At 45.0% G+C, this 19,673-nt stretch overlaps 1 protein-coding gene across 2 annotated transcripts; it reads right to left on the reverse strand.

The window, feature by feature from the left end:
- Positions 1 to 2,115: 2,115 nt before the first annotated feature.
- On the reverse strand, positions 2,116 to 19,240 carry pdgfab (platelet-derived growth factor alpha polypeptide b). 2 transcript variants are annotated; one of them, XR_001341734.3, is made up of 7 exons: positions 18,540 to 19,240; positions 17,424 to 17,520; positions 13,679 to 13,822; positions 12,290 to 12,480; positions 4,452 to 4,578; positions 3,772 to 3,900; positions 2,116 to 3,049 (listed from the first exon to the last, which is right to left on the reverse strand). XR_001341734.3 is itself a non-coding variant. In XM_014408871.3 (6 exons), the coding sequence occupies exons 1-6, from the start codon at positions 18,597 to 18,599 to the stop codon at positions 3,036 to 3,038; spliced, it is 633 nt and encodes a 210-aa protein (XP_014264357.1). In that variant the 5' UTR covers positions 18,600 to 19,235; the 3' UTR covers positions 2,116 to 3,035. The 2 variants fall into 2 exon arrangements, 1 of the variants encoding a protein (XP_014264357.1); XM_014408871.3 differs by lacking the exon at positions 3,772 to 3,900 and having other exon boundaries at positions 18,540 to 19,235.
- Positions 19,241 to 19,673: the final 433 nt, after the last annotated feature.

Here is a 19,673-nt window from a genome sequence, read left to right on the forward strand (position 1 = left end):
AGCATGTCCCCTTAAGTGTCGCCCCGTCTGCCCGTTCAGGCTGTGGTGCCGATTACCCCCATCCTGAGCCCACCTAAACCCCTCTTTTCATCCTTTTTTTTCCACCCCATCCCATTGCACTCTTACTCATCAGGGTTTTCCCACTCCTCCTTCTTTTCTCAGCATGACATATTGTTTTCTTTGCCTTGCAAGGCGACTACACTGCACACGCTATTCTAAATCCTTACTTTGGCCCTCCCCTCATTTTTGTGAATAAAGCTGTGCATGTCAGGTTAAAAACAATAAAATCAATCAAACCTCTGCTCCTCCTTTTATCTTTGCTTTATTGACTTTATCCCCTATTCTACGGGGTAGCCAAGCTGCTGTCTCTCTGATCCTGTGTCTCTTTCATGTTGTGCCTTTCTTTATCTCATTCCCCTCCTGAGGTAATAAGCAGGGTATATGGCTGGGAAGTGCAAAGCAGAAGGGCTTTCATGTCCCTTAGCCCGGGGATTATGGTGAGCTGCTCAGGGGAAAAGTAATAAAGCCCCCCAGAACCTACCGTCTGCTACCGGTGGATCCTGGAATAAAGCCCGGCTCCTGCTCGGCCTGCAAGCCGGTAAAAGCTCACATTTCCTGTAACAACACCACCTTCACATCAAGCTTATGTTATGCCAACTACGGCAGTACCAACATAAGAACACTTCACTCTTCTGATCTTGCATAATCTGTACATATTTTTACTGCCTTCACATAGCAAGCGCATGCTTCACTTTCCTTCCCCTTCATGTCCATTTGTTTGTCTTTACGCCGTCTACATTTATCCTAAAAACTCATCCTTGAGACACAAGGTGCAATTAACAGGACATCCAGTGAAGAATTTCATGAGCAGAAATATATTTATTGTTAATAACATAAATATATAAATTATGATTATTGCTATGTTTATCCAATGAAAGCTCAAAAGGAAAGTAATAAAAGGCTTTGCAATAGCATAACAGCATTGTGGTGGACTGCAATCAAATTGCTCTATGCATGGTCCCTGATTCACTGAGAACACTATCTTATATTGATGCAACTGTGATTGAGAATACCGGTGAAACATCAGCCTTACAAAATATGGCACCAGTCAGCAGGTGCGCTGTGTGTGTGTGTGTGATATGTAGCCCACAGTTCAGCAGTAGCTGTTTCTGCCATGTTTCAGTCAAGCTCTTCTCACTTGAATTGCTTTTCATTGCACTGTGACTCACTCTCATGCCTTTGTCCGCTAGAAGAATCTCAGTCATATTTCCGTATTTCGACACAGGCTGAAAAAGGAACGTTTTCGCGTAAGCCCCAGGCCTTGCCGCACATTCATCACTATCATAGGAACTGGTAAGGAAGTAATTGTTTGTTCCTTTGGGGCACGAGTTCAGGCTAGCACCGCGCTGTTTTCAAGCCACCTCAGATCATTTGTCCTGACGGAGGAGAGCTGCATAAAGTGTGAGTCCCTTCACAGGAGTGGAGTAATCTGAGATCTGTTCTCTTGTCAACAGAGGAGTAAAGCCTGACCAAACAAGGAGCCCATTCATCCACTTGTCGATTTGCTTTGCACTTTCATTCAGTCTTTAAGATGGACTTTGCTCTTCAAAGGCACAACATGTGTGCTTATGTAGCAGACCGGGCGCGTATCTTCCTTATCAGCGCTGGACTGAAATGGGTGAGAGAGAGAAAAAAAAACAAAAAAAACAAAACAAAAGAATAGCCTCTCGTAGCAGAGAAATTGTGCATAAGCACACACACATATACAGCCTATGAATATGCTCTAGTTTAGATATGCTAGTGCACTTTTTGTGCACTCATGTGATTGGCAGACACTGATTTGCTGAATGCATGTTTGTGGTAAATATTGCCTAAAGGATAGGGCAGGGCGTGTCACTGCCTTAGCATATGCCACAGTGCGTACGCACACACACACACCTGGGCTGTTTTATCCCCATCTTTTATCCTGTTCACAGCTGTGACACACGCACACACACGCACGCACGCGCCTACTTTCACCCCTGACCTAATTTTTTTGCACCCCCCCGCCCCGCCCAGATGGATTAAATATAGACATTCAAGAACAACAAAAAGAAAACATAATTCCCACTTGGATATAAGTATGCATAATATATTTCATAACAAAAATAAAGCATCTTCCTGTACTGACTCTCAAAAACTCCTCCTCACACATGTATCCAAACCATATACAAGACTGGACATCAGATATACTGTAATATAATAAGAAACATGGCTGACAAGAAAACAAAATTACACTGAGATTGTGATACTGATGGTTGCAAAGAACCAGACCTACTGCAAAAACATGATGAAACATCTTTCGTTTGTTTTTTTCTTTCATAATGGAAAGCAAACATCCACACATAAATAGCTTGCAAGAAGAACGACTACTTTCTTTTCAAATTGAACTGTACATAGCAGGTGGGCAAAGTCACAACCAGAGGTCTCGGAGCAAACATCTGTCAACTCAAAGTGTTTGATGCTCCAGAAAGAGTCTCTTTCATTCCATCATTTTTTCCCTATATCCCTCTGTCTTTTTTCCTGTGAATGCAAGACTCATTTAAGCAGGTCAGAGTACTTGTGTTAAATCGGAGCACTTGATTTTCATCGAGATGTGGTCCAACTGTTCAACAGCTGTTCAACTGTCGCCCAGTCAAAATGTCCATCACCGATCGATCCCTTTCATCGTCTCCCTTTGGCCTTTTTCCTGGCCTGCCCAAGATCCGCAGCATCCTCTCTTTTCTTCTTAATCAGCCATTTAGGTAAGTGGCTTACCGCAGAGAAAGTCACCGGCTGTTTTCTTTTTCAAAAGCACCTTTGGTATCTCAGTTGTTTTTATCTGCTGTCTCTTTTTCAGTCTGACATCTTTACAGAAAAGTTTGGGGTTTATTTTGTTTTGTTTTTTTGAGACGAAGGTTGCACGGCAGCGGGGAAGAGGACAGAGCAGGTGTCATTTTTGGAGGCCTCCTCTATTTAGGCACCTCCCACGCTGAAGTCCCTTGTTCTGATTGGTCTCACCTCACATCCACTGTGGGAGAGAGAGAGAGAGAGAGAGAGGAAGGGTGAGATTAGAATCACAGGTTTACAAAAACAATACATGTTTGTTTTTAAGTTTGATTTTTTAAAATCAGGAAAAAGATATCCAACTAGATTACTGGATTTAGAGCCCAATTTAACCAGTTTGTTCATGCATTTCAAACACAGCTCAAACAAGATCTGCAGTGTTCTGAATTACCTTTCTCCATATTTCAAAGACAGCGCTCAGACCAGACATCATGTCCAGTCAAAATACGGCGTGTGTGTTATTTTGGTTATGTTTGGTGTTTTTGCTTGTGTGCGTGTGGCTGAAGTAAAGGACAGAATGAGGAAAATCACAAATACTGGTCTCTTATTTTTTTTAATTTTTTTTTTGTTAGAGGGTGATGATATGATAGGGTGAAAGACAATAAAAGAAAACTCAGGAGTGATTTCTAGAAAGTGAAGCAAAACAAACAGTTGCTTTACTGTACAATGAAATGACATCATGCAAGCACAAAACACAGCAGATAAAAGCAGTGTGCATGCTCAGCAGGCCACAAGCTCAACATGCAGCATTGAGGACAGCACGGAGGATGACACTCCTTAGTTCCTCCTCTTTTCACACTGATTGGCTGTGATGTTATTGGGTGATTGGCAGGGCCCTTTCTTTGCACCTGATTGGGCCAGTGCACTGCCGAAAGGTGATTAAAGGCTGCAGTTCTTAAGTCCTACCTGTTCGCTTCAGAGCTCTCCAGTGGACTTTGGGTAATGAGTGCAACTTTTTGTTTTAAGTCACCAATAATCCCTTGGTGCGTCTTAGCTTTTTAGGTTTCCTTTTTTTACCTTTGGCCCTACGGTGGCCTGAAAACACAAAAGTCAGGGAGGGTGGATAGGAAGGAGGGTTACAAGCGAGAAGCAGGGGTTTATAATACAGAGAGCCACAACAGCCCGGGGACAGAAGCAGAGAGTGCAAAGATTTAACACTATAAATTCTTGAGATGCCTTATCAGCACACATTACAGCGCTTATCTGCTCCCAAGGAGAAAAGAGGCCTCAGATCAAGGCACCGGCGGTTTACCTGCTGTCATGCCAAGCAGCCCTTTGGACACCCTCCCTTAACACACAAGTACACATACACGCACACATCCTCATCTTACAAGGCACGAGCACACAAGCTTTACAGTTTTGCAATAGTGAGTCGCTTCATGGGTTCGTTTGGGGCAATCACAGAGAAAAGAAAAAAAAAAAAAGGGTCATCCAGTGCAAAGCCATGGAGACAAACAGAGAGAAGACCATCAGACCGATATGAGGAAGACGGGAAAGTAGAATGCACGATCAGGAAGAGGGGTCGGTTTCTGCAATCAAACTCAGCTTCTAAGTGCTTTTTTGCAAAGAAGCAAAGCTTCATTTACCTGCTTCTGGATCCGAGGGCTCTACCGCGTGATGATGTGATGTGCATACACACTCCAGGTGGTCTTCTAACCGCACAAAGACTTCTTTCAACTTGGGTCTCCTCCTCACATACTCCACCTTGGCTACCTGAAGAGAGGAAGAGGGAAAAGGTTAGCTACAGACCCTGCTTCAGCAACATCATTACTCTTCTGTGTGCCTCGGAGAATGCACACACTCATTGCCCATCTGCTAATATCAAGAGGCGTAGCTCTGTGACTGATGACACATCCATAAATCGATTCACAGAAAGAAAAAGAAGAAAAAAAAAAAAAAAACATAGTCTTGCTGTGTTTGAAGTGTGACAGCAGCATTCCCCTGAGGATGATTCATTGACTTCCACTAGTCGTGTGCTCATATAGACTCTTGATCAGGTGTTTAAAAGAGTGGAGTGTATGACCTTGTCCAAGCAAGCTCAAACAAGGAGGAAAGGGATGGAGGGTGGTGGTGGGAGGGGGCGTGAGCATTGTAGGCCCTCAAGCGCAGGAAAGAGTTTACTCTGGTAGAAGAGAAGAAGCTAGGAGCATCCACATCCAGACAGACACACGCCTAAAGTCATTCACCTTGTCATAACACGTTTGGAGGCATTTCTTTGTGGGTTAGGGAAAGTGTTGCTTAGCATGCATTAAAGAAATACTAGGTGTAATCTAAGCAGAAAAAGCAAACCTTCCCATCAAGCAAACACAAGAAGCAATGCAGGAATTCCAAAGCAGGTAACACCCACTTACTTTAAGCCTTAGACCTCTATTTCTCACCCGACTGCCAGCAACAAAAACAATTGCCTGTCGGCAGTTCATGAAGACGCTGTATTGATTAAAGCTTAAATGAAAGCTGAACGGAGAGGGTTGTGTTTAGATTACGATGATCTTATTGTGTAACTCAGGGGAGGTGGCTGCATGCTTTTTCATTCTCTGATCTGAGTGCCAAGGGCACAGAAACCTCCCCATCCACCGCCGAGGGGGCCGGGGGCCACATGGAAACAATATCCTCAGCTTCAACCATCTTAGTTGCTGCACGAGAAGGGATATTGGGCAAAATCTCCCAGCGCTCTCAAGCGATATGAACAACACAGTTTTTCAGTCAGCACAGGGATCATTTGCACGCAGACAAGGCGCAAAACCTTTTCTTACCCACGGTGGCGTACTGCCAAGGCTGCCTGTCGGTGTCAAGTTAGTCATGCAAACTAATAAACATACAAGTCCCTGTATGATAAAAGAAAGTATAATGCTGACATTCACACAGAGAGGCCAGCTTCATGTTGGTGCTACAACTGTGGCTCGGAGTCGATGGTCATCAGGTGAGACTAAAACCGAGGCAGAAAGAAGTGAAAGACGAGGAGCTTCACTGGTCACTCCTGTGCAACAGTTTCTTACGAGTAAAGAAAGGGAGTGAAAGGAGGGCGAGCGAGCACAAGAGGTATGCAGTGAGCAAACAACGGACAATGGCGTCTGGGCTAGTGGCGGTGGTGTATTTTCTATCGTCAGGCCCCGAGAAAGAGAGCAGGTGAAAGGCCGAGAGAAGAGAAGAAGATGGAGTTTTAAAAAAAGAAAAAAAAAAGTGAACCATCACTCCCGTGTGTGTGTGTGTGTGAGGGGGTCATTTAAGGCAGTGAGACGGACGGCTCGCTGTGATCATGACTCGCATGAGATGACATTCATGCGTTACCTATTAACGCTTAGATCCTGGGTTGCCCACTGAGAAACAAAGTTTACTACACTAACACCGAGGGGACAGACAGCTAGAGAAGTTATCAAGGCTTATTGTTATCTACCAAAAGTGAAGCAGCATCGCCGTTTCCCAGAAAACTTGCTAATATTTAATCAGATTATCTAACTGAAAAACAGGGAGCTAAGGGGAATGTCGGAATACTTCAGAAGAAGTCTGTAGGAAGCAAAAATAAAGAAACCGCCACATCTGACATTTACTGCTGATCCTAGTAACACACACACACACACACACACACACACACACACGCCTAAACAAACAGCTATTGACTGAAGGATAAAGCAATGGGCCCCCATGATGAGAGGCCCAGCAGTAAGCTTGTCTCCTTGCCCCTCGCACAGCAGGGTTAAAAGCACTCCCTGCAGGAGTTGGTACACACACACACACACACACACACACACAGATTCACACACACCCAAAAAAAATTATTTTATTTTTTAAATCTAAACAAGTTTCTGTGCAACAGTTTTCCTCAAAGTGCATGTGCTCTGACCAGTAAGTTGACGCTTTCTCTTTCAATTTCTGCCTCGCTTCCTGTTTCCTATGTTATGGGGAACCGTTAATGCTGTCGTGGAAGGAACCATTGTTCCCTTTTTTTTTTCTTAACTATTTTTTCCACTTGGCTTTCATATTTACTTCTGTCATATTTTTTAAGCACTTCTTAACCTTCATACAAAGATCACCGGCTTCCTATCTGGCACAGAATCAATCACTTTCCAAATAAAACATACATCAGAAAGAGACCCCCATGCTATGACAAGGGGCCCCACACTCTCTTTGTATAAATCAAGCTCCTCTAAACTCCCTGGAAAGCCAGGGCCCTGAGAAAAAGTCCCCTGAGTCGCTGTGGAATGATATCCGATGCAGAGGGTTGGGGTGAGGCCGGGGGCTCTGGGAAGTGCACCCCCGTGGTTTGTCCCCAGTGTCTCCGCAGCCTTACTTGTGAATGCAGTCGTCCCAGTCGAGTTAATTGGGAATTCCCTGAGTGCACGGCACTGATGAGAGCATGATGGAGAGGAAAGTTTTACTCCGGCCTTCCAAGGAAAACACAGCGAGGATGTAGATGTGCACCACAGGCCATCATGAACTGGAACAGCGACAGAACTGAGCAAAAATAAATAAAAATGTATGTGTGCTCTTGGAGAATGGAGGGTGGAAAGAGGCAGGATTGGGTGGCAAGTCATCTGTTAAGACGGAAATTAGGCAAGAGCGGCCTGACAAAAAGGAACCTTTGCTGGGGGTGCCACAACTGTGAGGCTTCTTGTACTTACAACTTTGTGTCTGTCTGTGTCCTGAGATCAAAAAGAAAGGGAAAAAAAGCCAGAAGACAAGTATGAAAACTGAACTTTAGACAAAGACTGCCAAGATAATCTGCTGCTGCTCACACAGACACAAACTTTGGATAATGGGTGAAAGAGCTTATCACAGGCTGTGTGTGAAGAAGAGAGGAAGCAAGGAGGACATTTATCACATCTCTCGCAGGTCTGCAACACTTCAGGGTACACCACTGTCGTGTAGCCACACACATACGTCTCCAGATGTGCACATCTATCTTCCCCAGACCGCATCACGTACCTCTCCTGCACAACTATCATGCAATATCAAATATCAAAGAATCTGAAGATGTGTATAATCTTTGTTTTTGGGGGGTTGTTTGGGGTTTTTTTTTAAGTGAACAACAGAACAGAGTTAGAGACATTACTGAGAGGACAAAACGAGGTTTTAATGAGAGAGAGCAAATGAGATAAAGTAAATGGCAGAGGGGTCAAATTAGAGAGCGGGGATGGCTCGGATTCAGGAAAGAGACAGAAAGAGCAAGGAGGGAGTGAACAACTATTTGACTGAACAGACAATCAGACTCCAAGACTGAAAAGGGAAGGTGGAGGGGCAGTTCTGTATTGAGAGGAGATGTGGAGGGGGAGGATGAAGTCTTTAGGGAAGAGCAAAGCAGGGGAGGATTGAAGAAAAATACAGAAATGAAGTAAAATGTGATTAAAATATGGTTTTTCCTGTTCGGACTGATGCATTCCAGCCGGTGCAGCAGAGGCCAAACTTTCCATCTTGGAGCTTCGTGAGGACACTCCCATTGGTCTGTCACGACCTGCCCCGCAACCCCCGCCATATACACCACAAACACGCTTGTGCGCACACAAACTCTCTCACCCTTCCTTTGTCTAGCGGAGCTAAGTGAATCAAAGGGAAAATAATTCACAGCTGCAGAAGACTTCAAAACCAGGAGGCCCCTCGTTCTCCATCTGCACCCCTACCCTTCAAATGATCATAAATCATTCTCACTGTATCACCGTCACGACGCCTTTTATTTATGAAACACCCCGTAAGTCAGGGTCCCACACAACCGCGGGGCTAGAGCTACTGCTTTACCCCCCAAAACCAAACACCCGGATGTGACCTACTGTTGCTGAGGTAACTGTCAGTACGTATGTTGTGTGTTTGTGCGTAAAGGTCGGGGTCGGCGCAGCGAGATGTGTGGACCCCCACACTCAGCACTGTGGCTTTATCCGCCTGGCCTCTGTCAGCCTCCACTTTGATCCAGTAGCCATCAACACTTCATTACTCTGCAGCCCGTCTTCCTCTTTGCACAAACGGTCTTGTCCCTACTCTGCAGTTGGTGAGCTTACATCGCTTAGCATGGAGCGCTCATGCTACACACACACACACACACACACACACACCCACCCACCCCTTGGGTTTACAAAGATGTGCTGATGACCCTCAACAACCTCTGCAAAATACCTGTACATCAAAGGTGACTGAAAGCCTCGAGCTACTGAACCAAACCAAGACTGAGATGAACTGAACTGAATGAACAGTTTATTAGACTAAGGCCCTATTTTCTATAGTGGGATTTAAAAATGTGCCAGGACATGTATATACAGCCCCAATTTTTCAGTTTCACAACTCACAATTTCCTCCTGTGCATGCATTAAAAATCTACAACTTCTGATTTGCTTGCTTTAAGAAAAGGTTTTCCTTTGTTTTTTCAAAAAGGCATAGTTGTCCATGTTTATGGGGAATGCAGTATACTGCAAAAGCCTTAAGAGCTGATGAGTGACAGGTTGAATGACAGCTCTGTTCTTTGCCTCCGCCACAGCCTGTTTGCAGTCGTATTTCTGCATGTATGTACACACAAACACAGACGCGCAAAAGAATTTAAAAGCGCACGTCTTTCCACGCAGTTTGTATCCCTTTTCCTGTCGAATCCCGCCTGCTTCAAAATCACCTGTTTTATGAGTGAGTGCGTCTGCAGACACTCGGAGCCAAAAGCGCTGAGAAAACCATCAGAAATACCGGACACAGCTGCAGCCGTCAGCCAGCAGAGACAGACAAACACAAAGAGGATGAACTGAGGGAATACAGGAGAGAGGAGATGAAGACAAAAATAGAAACTTGGAAGTGTTTTGTGCCAGCGATAAATAAATTTGGGCATGTTTATATTTTGAGCTATCCATGCCATGTCAAGATTATAACAAGTTTAAGAACTCTGTGGCACAAAATCAGCAGCATGCTGGCCAAGAGGTTTCTTGGCAGCCTTCTGCTGATAAAACACCACAAAGAAAAGACAAATGAGAACTCTGAATAGAAAAGAAATGCGAGAGCCAAGATGCCGGGATAAAGAGAGTGATTATGGTGTCACTGAAAGTGCAAGAGGAGGCGGGGTGCAGGAATAGGTAAAGGAATGCTGGGATGTAAATACATGAAAACATAATAACATTAGCTCATTAGAAACTGTTTACCTCTCTTTGTTTCTCTTTCTGTTTCTCTTTCCACCTTCCTCACTTGATCTCTTTTACGGACACTGAACCATCTCTAAAAGCCTGCCACGTCGCTTATCTTTACACCTCTCACTTTTAGTGTGTTCTCTTCCATGCCAAGGCATGCAGACAACACAAAACAAGTGTGTAAACGAAATTGACACGTACAAGGTCCCAGAGGCTGACTTATCTCGATGAAGGAGTAAAGTGCAAAATGCAAAAGAGTGAGTGAATGGGCAAGAGAAAAGAAAAGAAAAGATGAATTTAGAATATGGCCCTGTTTCCCCCCCTCAGGTTAGTTGGCTCTTTTCTTTTTTTTTTTTTTATTACCCCATCACAGGGCAGGGCAGCCTTCTACAGAACGGGGCCTGCACAGACCCGCTTGCTTCTTTTGGGTCCACAGCATGAAAAAGGAATAAGGGAAAGAAAGAGAGAAGGGGGGAAAAAAATAAATAAAGGTGTATTTGGACAAATGCAAAGTGTCATGAGATGGAAAGAAACACCGCAAATGTGTTCTTTTCCCATCCTTGCTTTGGAGGAAAAAGAAAAAAAGGCCAACGGTAGACGAACAACATTTTTAGTTTTCTAATAAATGAAGGCAGACACACAAATTGAACCCCTATTCAGACAGAGGACACACAGGAAAAAAAAAGAAGGAAAAAAAAACAACTTGGCATGAGACAATGTTTCTCACGCACAATGCGATGAATGTCTCCTGACCGGAGCCCTGACGGATGACCTTTACAGGGATACGACGCTTCTCAGACGCCCTCCCGCACCAGAGGCTGGAACCACATGGAAAAACTGACCCCCTTGAAACCCGTTCCACCATGCCTGAAGGTCCCTCAAGTCAGTGGGCTCATTTTGCCCTTTGTGTCAAGATGGGGTGGGGCGGAGTGGGGGTGGGGGGGGGTTGACAAAGTTGCATGGATCACTGCATTCCAGGAATAGCTGAATCAAGCCTTATAGTGTCCTCCATGCTGTTGTCAGTCTCTCTCCATCCCTCATCGCTGTGATCACAGACAGTGCTCCCATTGAGGTCTGGCAGACGGAGAGACAGATGAGCTTGCATGCAGACAGACAGAGCTGTGCTGTACATCAGAGCTCCACTCTCCTTCCACGCTATGAGTCAGCAGGTCTTACCATAAACTCTGTGCCCTGGGTGCAATGGCTTCTGCCCTACAGTGACCGTCTTGCCAGAGCTGCCTCACCCTCCCTGCACCATAAGTACACGAGGAGATCCTCCTATTAATACTGAAATCTGAATGGCCTGTGCCAGGGTGCCAAAGGGGAAAGAGGGGGCAAGCCCAAGATTGATATTTGTTTTATTACCTATTCCTCTGCTGGTCTATCAACGCGGCATCTTTAAAGTCCTGCAAAAGGACCAGGAGACAAAGCAATGTACCAGCGAGGGCAGCTGGGCAAGATCAGAATTGGAGAAGAAACAATAGAGCGCGAAGATGAGTGTGCAGTCAGACTGTTCCAGGCTACCCTGTTTATTCCCTGGTTGTCTCTTACTTACAGAACAGACCACATAACTCCCATACCTCCAAACAGAGCTATGCTCAGGCTAACAGGCTGAAGTGTAAATACGTCAAAAATACATCTCCCGCTCCAGCCGCTGAGTCTCTCCTCTGATCCTGAACAGGACATGTTTTCAAGCAACCATTGCCAAAGAGTCTCTGAGAACAGTGCAACCCCTTCTCTCATCCTCTTTGTCACCCTGTCTTCTCTGGGCTTACTGTTTCCCGAAAGGTCCAAACAGAGAAGACAGGAGAGGTGTACTTGTGCAATAGTGAGAGACAGATACTTTCTAGATACAAGACTCCATCTCTGTCTCTTAGCCTGTCTTACATCTGCCAGGAGCATCCCTCTTGGGTCATTCCTTCAACAGATGTCATGGTTCCAAGTGCCAACAGCCCCATCTCCTCCTCTTCCTTCCTTCCACCGTCCTGTCACAGCCAACCCAGGGCCTCTCACCAAACATGAGAAGAGAGGGTGGTGATCGATAAAAAAAAAAAAGAAGGATAGAGGGAAGGAATGGAAGCAGCAGGTTAGGTTAGGTGGCCAATTCTGGAACCGTGAGGAGGAGGGTTGCAAAGAAAATAGGGAGTAAAGTGTGGAACAAGTATCCAGAAAAACATATTAGCCCAATTTTGCCTCCCTGTTTTACTTACCTGCAGAGAGGAAAAGTGGTGAATGGATGTGGAAGCAAGTGTGTTTGCACTGAGCGGGTGACTGGGTTTAATATGATGCAGTCATGGATTTATGCAAACAACCTATGCTGTAGGCGTGCGTCTTACCTTAACGGTGCGGTGGTGTTTGCGGGAAGGGTGACAGCGCATGTTGCTGGTGTTGCAGCAGCCCGTGCAGCGCTTCACCTCCACACAAGGCGGCCATATCAGGAAGTTGGCAGACGTGGGATCCACCTGGCTCCTGGGGATCTCGTAGATCACCGTCCGTGTCTTGCAGACTGCTGGAACTGCCTCCTCTACTGTAACAGAGACGAGCGAGAAGGGGGAGAGAGGGAAAGTCGAGTTAATGACTTTGGTCTGCGCCGGCATTTGTTATCATCTTTTCCATCTCGATGTACTGTTGTAATCTGTCCTGTTCGCTCACAGCTGCTTCATGCATTCTTTCGCTGCTCGTTATTTGATGAGTCATTTGATGTGGGAGCTGTTTGTCTAGGCTAAGATCACACCCAACCCCATTTAAGGCTGTTAAGAAGACAAGCTATCCAAAAAAAACAAAACACAAAGCTGATCTCATATCAGCTAAGAAGCTTGGGACTCGATGAGACATTAAAATAGTAGTCTTTTGTTCAGAGAACCCGGTGGAGTTAATGCAGCGTGACAAGGCCAGAAACCTCACGTGCACCGGTGGGAAATCTAATAATGGCCTTTGACCCCGCTGGCTGTAATGAAGACTTTAAGTATTCATAGCAGATTTAATGCTCCGAGAGGCACTTAAACCTAAAGACTTGATAGAGTGTGTACAGTAAGATGCCATTATGTCGTAAAGATGATATGTGCATCATGTGGAGACAGCTGCCACAATGGTAAACAGTACATTACACTTATGATATATATGAAATACAACCAACCACATTATCCTGTGTGGCTTTAAATGCTGTGCCACTTAGGGTATAGAGTCTTAATGCACACGCATCACACGGTGTTCTACACGCCTCTATCAGATATCGTACCGCGTGGCGTTTTATGAAGAAATCTGACTGAGAGCCCAGACGAGCTGCAACTTGAGCCCTGAATGCCTGGAATTTCCACGCTCAAGGATATATTTCTCTCCTGACGCGTGTGCCTTAGATCTGTGAGCCTCCGGCCAATTACAAGGCTTCGTGTCAGACGGCCTCGTCAACCTCGCGCACCAGTCTCGTTTCTCATGATTCCTTGATTGCAGTAAATACCGAGTAGACGTCTTCATTAGGGTTCCCTTTTATCCACAAAAAGGCAACATAAAAGCCACTAACCATTAGCTTTGTTTGAAATTAGTGTAAAGTGATCAGTTTCATCTCCTGGGAACTCGTGTCGGGGGTGATATTTAAGACGCGGGTTATTTTTAGGGCGTCTTTACACTGTAATCTTATGTGCCAAAGTGTGATGCAGGCTATATGGTGTAAAAAGTAATCATGATGCAACCTCTGAGTTGAGCACGTTGTACTCTGTCGGCCTTACCAATGCTCCTCTTGCGTCGGCTGTGCAGCTGGGAGCTCTTCAGGTCACCGTAGTAACCATAATGATGAGAGGAGTTCTTGTGGTGGTTTGGTTGCTTGTGGTGCATGTGGTGCTTGGGCTCCTCAATAACATTGTTTCCCGTACCTCAACAAAAAAGAAGGCTGCCATGTTAATAATGTCACAAAGAGAATAAAAGCAAAACACAAACACACACAAAGCTTATTCAGCCAATAAACCAGCTATGAGTTGCAGCTTTAACAATGCTGAATGGCTGCGATGGGTGGCTTGGTAGACCTCAGGAAAAGCCGGCATGCGATCGGCCGTTGATGTTTTTATATACCCGATCCACAACAAATTGTGCGTTGGTTAGTCACACAACCATAATAAGATGGTAACTTCTGACTGGTTTCTCAGGGCCTATAGTTCCCTTCAACATGCTGGTGGGCAGGAGGGCAGAGTGACTGCTGGTGAGGTCACAAACTGAGGTAAACAGTCCAGAGGACACAGGGTGCAGGCAGGAGGCCCATTTTTACACACAGCTCTGCATAATTGTAAAGCTCTGTGTGTCAGCCTCACTCACTCATTTGGCAGGAACTTTCCACACACGCATGAAGTAGCTAGACACAGGTGAGTCAGCACGCTCCCTCAAAAACAACCAGCTTTCACAGACACACGCGGGGGGGGACTAAAGTGGTCATTTGACAGGTGGTACTCAGCCACCATTATTCCTGCCCTAATTAGCGGTTTGGTGTCTCTCATTTGCCTGAAAATGTTTGCTTTTTCAATCATTTAGTGGCTTGGAAAAGTACATGTTTTGTTATGCTAGCTCCTCAAAGTTCTCTAACCTCAGGTCAATGTAGCCAGTTTTTTTTTTCCACATTCATGGTCATCTGATAAAGCTTGCTTGTTTTGGTCCCCACCCAGGATATAAGGTGCACTGCAGAAAAGTACCAGAGCAGCAATAAAATGATAACACTTCCCTGCAGGATACTGCCCTTTCTAAGAGAGCAGAGTCTGAGAGTGTTTGCTAAGTGGGTGGGTCCTACCTGTCTGTAGGCACAGCACAAATGCTTCACCTGGCTAACACACTCCTATGCATGTACACTTAACAGAAACACATAGCGACAGTTACACAAACTCTTCTTATTATTCAGCATGGCAGCCTAAAACCCAATGTACACCGGCACAACAAAGCTTACCCACAGGCAAACACATTCCACCCCCTGAGCCGCTTTGTGATCTGACCAGAGTCATCTAAAGGGATTTCCTCTATCTATATAAAGTCCCTCTTCAGGATTGGTTGTTTATTTGCTTCTTGATGCTGTCTTTTTCCACATTTGTCAACTTTCGGTCTCAGTGTAGTCTCTTTAGTGAGTAGTCAAAGGAACTTGTCGTGCGCTCAGTCAGACAGGGAGTGAGTGCACAACACCTACCTACCTCTGACTGGACGTCTAACTAACAATCTTTATACAAGGTCACTCAGGCTGTGCTCAGTTTACCCCTGTCCTCATTTCAGGAGTGAAGAAGAATGTGACACTGTTGGCCACCCAGATTTTCAAAATCTGATGTGGAAAAGGGAGATGTGACAGACTCTTAAGTCCCCCCGCTCCTTATTTTCAGCATCACTGGGTAATCCTTTATGCTTAATGGAAAAAAGACAGAAAATGTTGGTAAGAAGGGAAAAATAAGGACGGGCAGAATAAGAAAGGAGTCAGCACCAGGGGGGTGAGGGGTTTGCTCCACTGCTGATTCCAGGTGACTAAGAAGCAACAGCACCCCCAGAATGTTGTCAAACTGAGACAAGAGAAAAGAAACCATGAAGGAGACTATCTCATGCCTTGAAGGCAAATTACTCCCTCCTTTTACCCCTCCTCCTCTCCTTTGTCCCTCTGCTTATTTAAATAGCTAGCACTCTATTGACTCATCGCAATAAGTGACCCCCATAATTCTCTCTCTGTGCCGTTCTTCCTTGATTTGTTATTTGAGAGCATCTACATGGTTGAGTTGACAAAGCATTCGTTTAGGTCACAAGGGCAGCATGCCCCCTCTGTGGGTGCGAGAGCGGGTAGAGAGTACACAAACATTGTTTTTTCAGATTTGCGGGTAGTCCTGGTGTACAGGGCGTAAACTGTCAGCTTTTCAGAAACAAAGCGGGTTGCACAACTACTGCAGTCTTTCTACAGAAAGTGAGAATACAACCTCCGGATTCCTGTTCTCTCCTCCACCTCTGCCCCATGCTAAGAGTCAGGTTCCCTTTTCTGTCAAAGTTCTTCAGTGAAAGAGATAAGAGCAGGCAGGCAGGGGGCCACCTCAGGAGGGAAGAGAGGAGCAGAGAGGAGAGGAGCACCTCAGGGGCCAGACGGCCATCTGCAGGCTCCAACAGGGTCATCTCATCTGTCAGTCAGAGCTAAAGACGCCATCCTCCCGAAAGCAAATGCAGGCCAAGATGAGCAAAGCAGCACTAAATGAAACATTCATCCTGACAGGCAGATTTATTTTAACTCTTGATCATTACAATACAGTTCTTTGTTGAAATATTCCAGGTGCAATGTGTTGCATACCCTTTCAGATGCTTCTCTTTCTCCCTCCCTGTTTAATATGCTACAACATTTGCTATATATTGCAACAAAAGCTCTGAAAATATCCCTCTGGCTGGCGTCAAAAGTCTTTTAATGGGCTGACCAGGGCAGCCAAGTGGGCCTTTGGACAGATTTATGTCCTCGTATCAATGATCAGTCTACTACTGTTACCCTGAAAAACATTACTCCGCTTTCAGAAAGACATTTTAATTCAATTATAAACACCTCTCCTCATGCTAGAGGCACTCAGGGAATCTTTTCTGGGCTCGGCATAAAGAGGAGTGATCACTGTTGTGCAGTACAGGCTGGTTTGATTGTGAACTGATAACATACTAATGATGTGGGAGCGATTAGTCCTAATTAACATGTTCATCAATAAGGCAAATGCATGCTCACACAGAAGAATACTTGAGCGAACGTCCGGTCCCAGCGCTGCTCTGCTGAGTATATGGTTAAGGGTTGCTAATGAGCTATGACTGGTGAGGCAGCTTACATCATTTGGGACTGTTAAAGCAAATTTTGTAATTGCCTGTGTCCATCAACTAATCTCTATGGGTGAGAGTTTCACCCGGTAAGTTGATCTCAGAGGGTCCAAGATGACCTGGTCTCAGTGAACATTCAACCTTTGTCACACGTGCACAGTAAATGCACCTGTTGCAGTTTTATCGTGCTTGGCAGACCCCCACTGGTGCACAGATCCCTCAGCAATTTCCTGCACATGGTTATGTTTTTGAAGCTTCATTTCTGGTGTGCACTGGTTTCCCGCCTGAATGGAGCTGGCAAAAATGTGCCAACACATTTCATAAACCTGTTTGTTTACGTAATTCATTAAATCTGGAATTGATTAAGTGTTGATACCAGCATACTGTCAGTGGCTTCTGGACTTAAGTTCTTTCTTAAACATCGCCATAGCCATTCGACTACAGGCTCCATAGTAATAGCCCATAGAAACTAAGCGCTGATACATTTTTTTTAAAAAAATTAAAAAAAAAAACCAAAACACTATCTTTAGTAAATCCATGTGTTGATTTACAAAGAAAAATATATATCAGATGCTAATAAAAGGCTATTCATGATGTAATATCACATCTGAATAACCTTCAGTGCGTCAGGATTCTTAACGTAATTCATATGTATGATTCAAAGCATCAAGAAGCAGAATTTACCTCTCCAGTCGATATCCAGTAGCCGCTGGAGGTCGCTGATGCTGTGGATTTCGCTGTGGGACAGTCGGTCTATCAGCTCTTGGGGAAACTCCACTTCCTTTGGGGTGGGCGCGGGTCGAGGGTGGAGGGTGGAGGAGGAGGAGGAGGAGAACGGTCGGGGCAAAGAAATCAAACGACAAATGAAGGTTAGAAATATGTGATGGACAGCTTTACAACAGTGTGCCAACAAGCAAGCAGATTTGTCTCATTGCCACACATCACCTCATCCACGGAGGAAAAAAGCGGTCTCTTAAGAATTCTGCAGTTTAGGTAGTTCTCGTTCATTTGGAACCCAGATAACTGTAGAATAAACACTTTTATCATTAAACTTTAAAATGTGCGTTAAAAAAAAGGATTAACTTTACCTATCAGCATTTTAAAAAAATAGCTGTCTTGCGATAAGAGTTGCTTGTACTATCATAAACAATATCCTCTCCGCACTCTGCACTTGTTGCGGACCTGCAGGCACCTCAAGCAGAGCAAACCGTGCGACCCGCACAGGAGCAGGGGCTAAAAATATCAGCCGGAGCGGTTCCCATGATCGCGCTCAGCCCAACCAAAACGTTTGCCCAGTTGACTCAAGCTACGAACAGATTTGGCACATAAGCCAAAAATAACTGAGATATGCATCCAAGTGCAGACGTGATGTTTGTTCAAAAGCGCACAGTCACTGATACGCTGTTGTCGAGAAAAAAATGAAAGCACATTCACACTAATGTTTAAAATCAGAGCCTACACCACCATGTTTTTTTGAATACATCATTTATATCGGTTAAAAGTAAGTTAAAATAAAAAAAATTAAAATAAAAACTGTCTTACATAAACCCATCTGTGTGTATCCGAGCCTCAAATGGCTTAAATCAAATCTGAGAGCTCTTACTTTTGTGGTTTTCTTTATCTGGACATTAAAGCTGTGCTGCTGAATGTGTGGCTCTTGTGAGAGGGTGCAAAGGCTCTTTGGGAACTTTGCACCCTCACAAGAATAAAAACCCCCACACCACCAAGTATGACACGGGGGCCAAAGACACCGTCTATCTGACCCCACCGTGCCTCCACCAAGTTAACTAGTAACTTTACCTCAGCAGTGGCCAGCAGGTACGTCGTCCACAGCAGGATGTAGGAAAGTGTGGCTCTCATTTCCCTTTAATTTAGAATTTACTCGAATCTCAGAAAAAGTGCGAACGTGTAGGAGCCCCAGAGTCGCTCCTGGCCCCAGAGGATCCACAACCATCCCCTCTGGGAGAGAAACCCGGAGTGTCAGGCAGCTCAGCGTGCTCAGTCAAGACACCGCGCTGCACTTGCTTGAAGCTGTGAGAGGCTGGAAGTTGATTCTTGTTATTCACAGTGGATCGCGTCCTCCCGAACACACTCTGCTGCTGCGACTCGACATAGCTCCTCAAACGCAAGTGAGACAATCCCAAGAGACAAGCAGGACGCACATTTCCCTTCACTTTCTTAAAAGAAACTACAGGCTTCAAACTTGAACCCAGTTTAATATATATATATTTGGGAAAAAATGCAATAAACCCGGCTACTTTCAAGAAAATGTCACATAGGATTCAATAGCACGACTAATTTGCTGACTTTTTTTTTTTTTTAGTATTTAATAGTCCTACATCAAATATTTATAATCCAAACGAGGAGAAAATCACACTGGGGAACGTTGTCCGTGCTGTGCTATCCAGAGCCTGTCTTGCAGCAGTCTGCGGAGTTCCTTGGCTGCGTGGGACTCTGGAGTGAATGGTGTCAGAGCGACTCTGAGGCTCTGGATATAGAGAGCAGCTCCGTGCCCGTTGCGCCTCCCCCCTTCCTTTGGTGATCGTGCATTTATTCAGTGAAGGGAAGCTGGTTGGCTGCTTAGATGACTTAAGACTCAAGAGCACATCCCCACCCCCTCAGTCCGTGTGTGTGTGTGTGTGTGTGTGTGTGTGTGTGTGTGTGTGTGTGTGTGTGTGTGTGTGTGCGCGCGCGCGCGCGCGCGCGCCCTTCAGTAGAGAGCCCATTCAGAGATTCAGGATGTAATCGATATTGATTATCAGTGATTAGAAAAGGGGGATGCAGGATGGAGATACTGAAGAGATACTGTTCTCATTAAATCATCTGACGGAATAAGCATGAAAACAAATGATCAGGGGAAGTTATAAATTGAATTTATCATATATCCCTCAGGATGTTTGTGATTTTCTGGGCGTAATTTAATTTAGACAAAAC

This window comes from Maylandia zebra, linkage group LG4 (genome assembly GCF_041146795.1).
Source record: "Maylandia zebra isolate NMK-2024a linkage group LG4, Mzebra_GT3a, whole genome shotgun sequence".
Lineage (NCBI taxonomy): Eukaryota > Metazoa > Chordata > Actinopteri > Cichliformes > Cichlidae > Maylandia > Maylandia zebra.

What these genes read in the sequence shown, in the direction of transcription:
- pdgfab (XM_014408871.3), bottom strand. Translation starts at nt 18,599, where the DNA reads ATGAGAGCCACACTTTCCTACATCCTGCTGTGGACGACGTACCTGCTG. An exon ending in CCGACGCAAGAGGAGCATTG is followed by an intron (nt 12,481 to 13,678) that starts GTAAGGCCGACA and finishes TCTCTGTTACAG; the next exon opens with TAGAGGAGGCAGTTCCAGCA. An exon ending in AACACCACCGCACCGTTAAG is followed by an intron (nt 4,579 to 12,289) that starts GTAAGACGCACG and finishes TCCTCTCTTCAG; the next exon opens with GTAGCCAAGGTGGAGTATGT.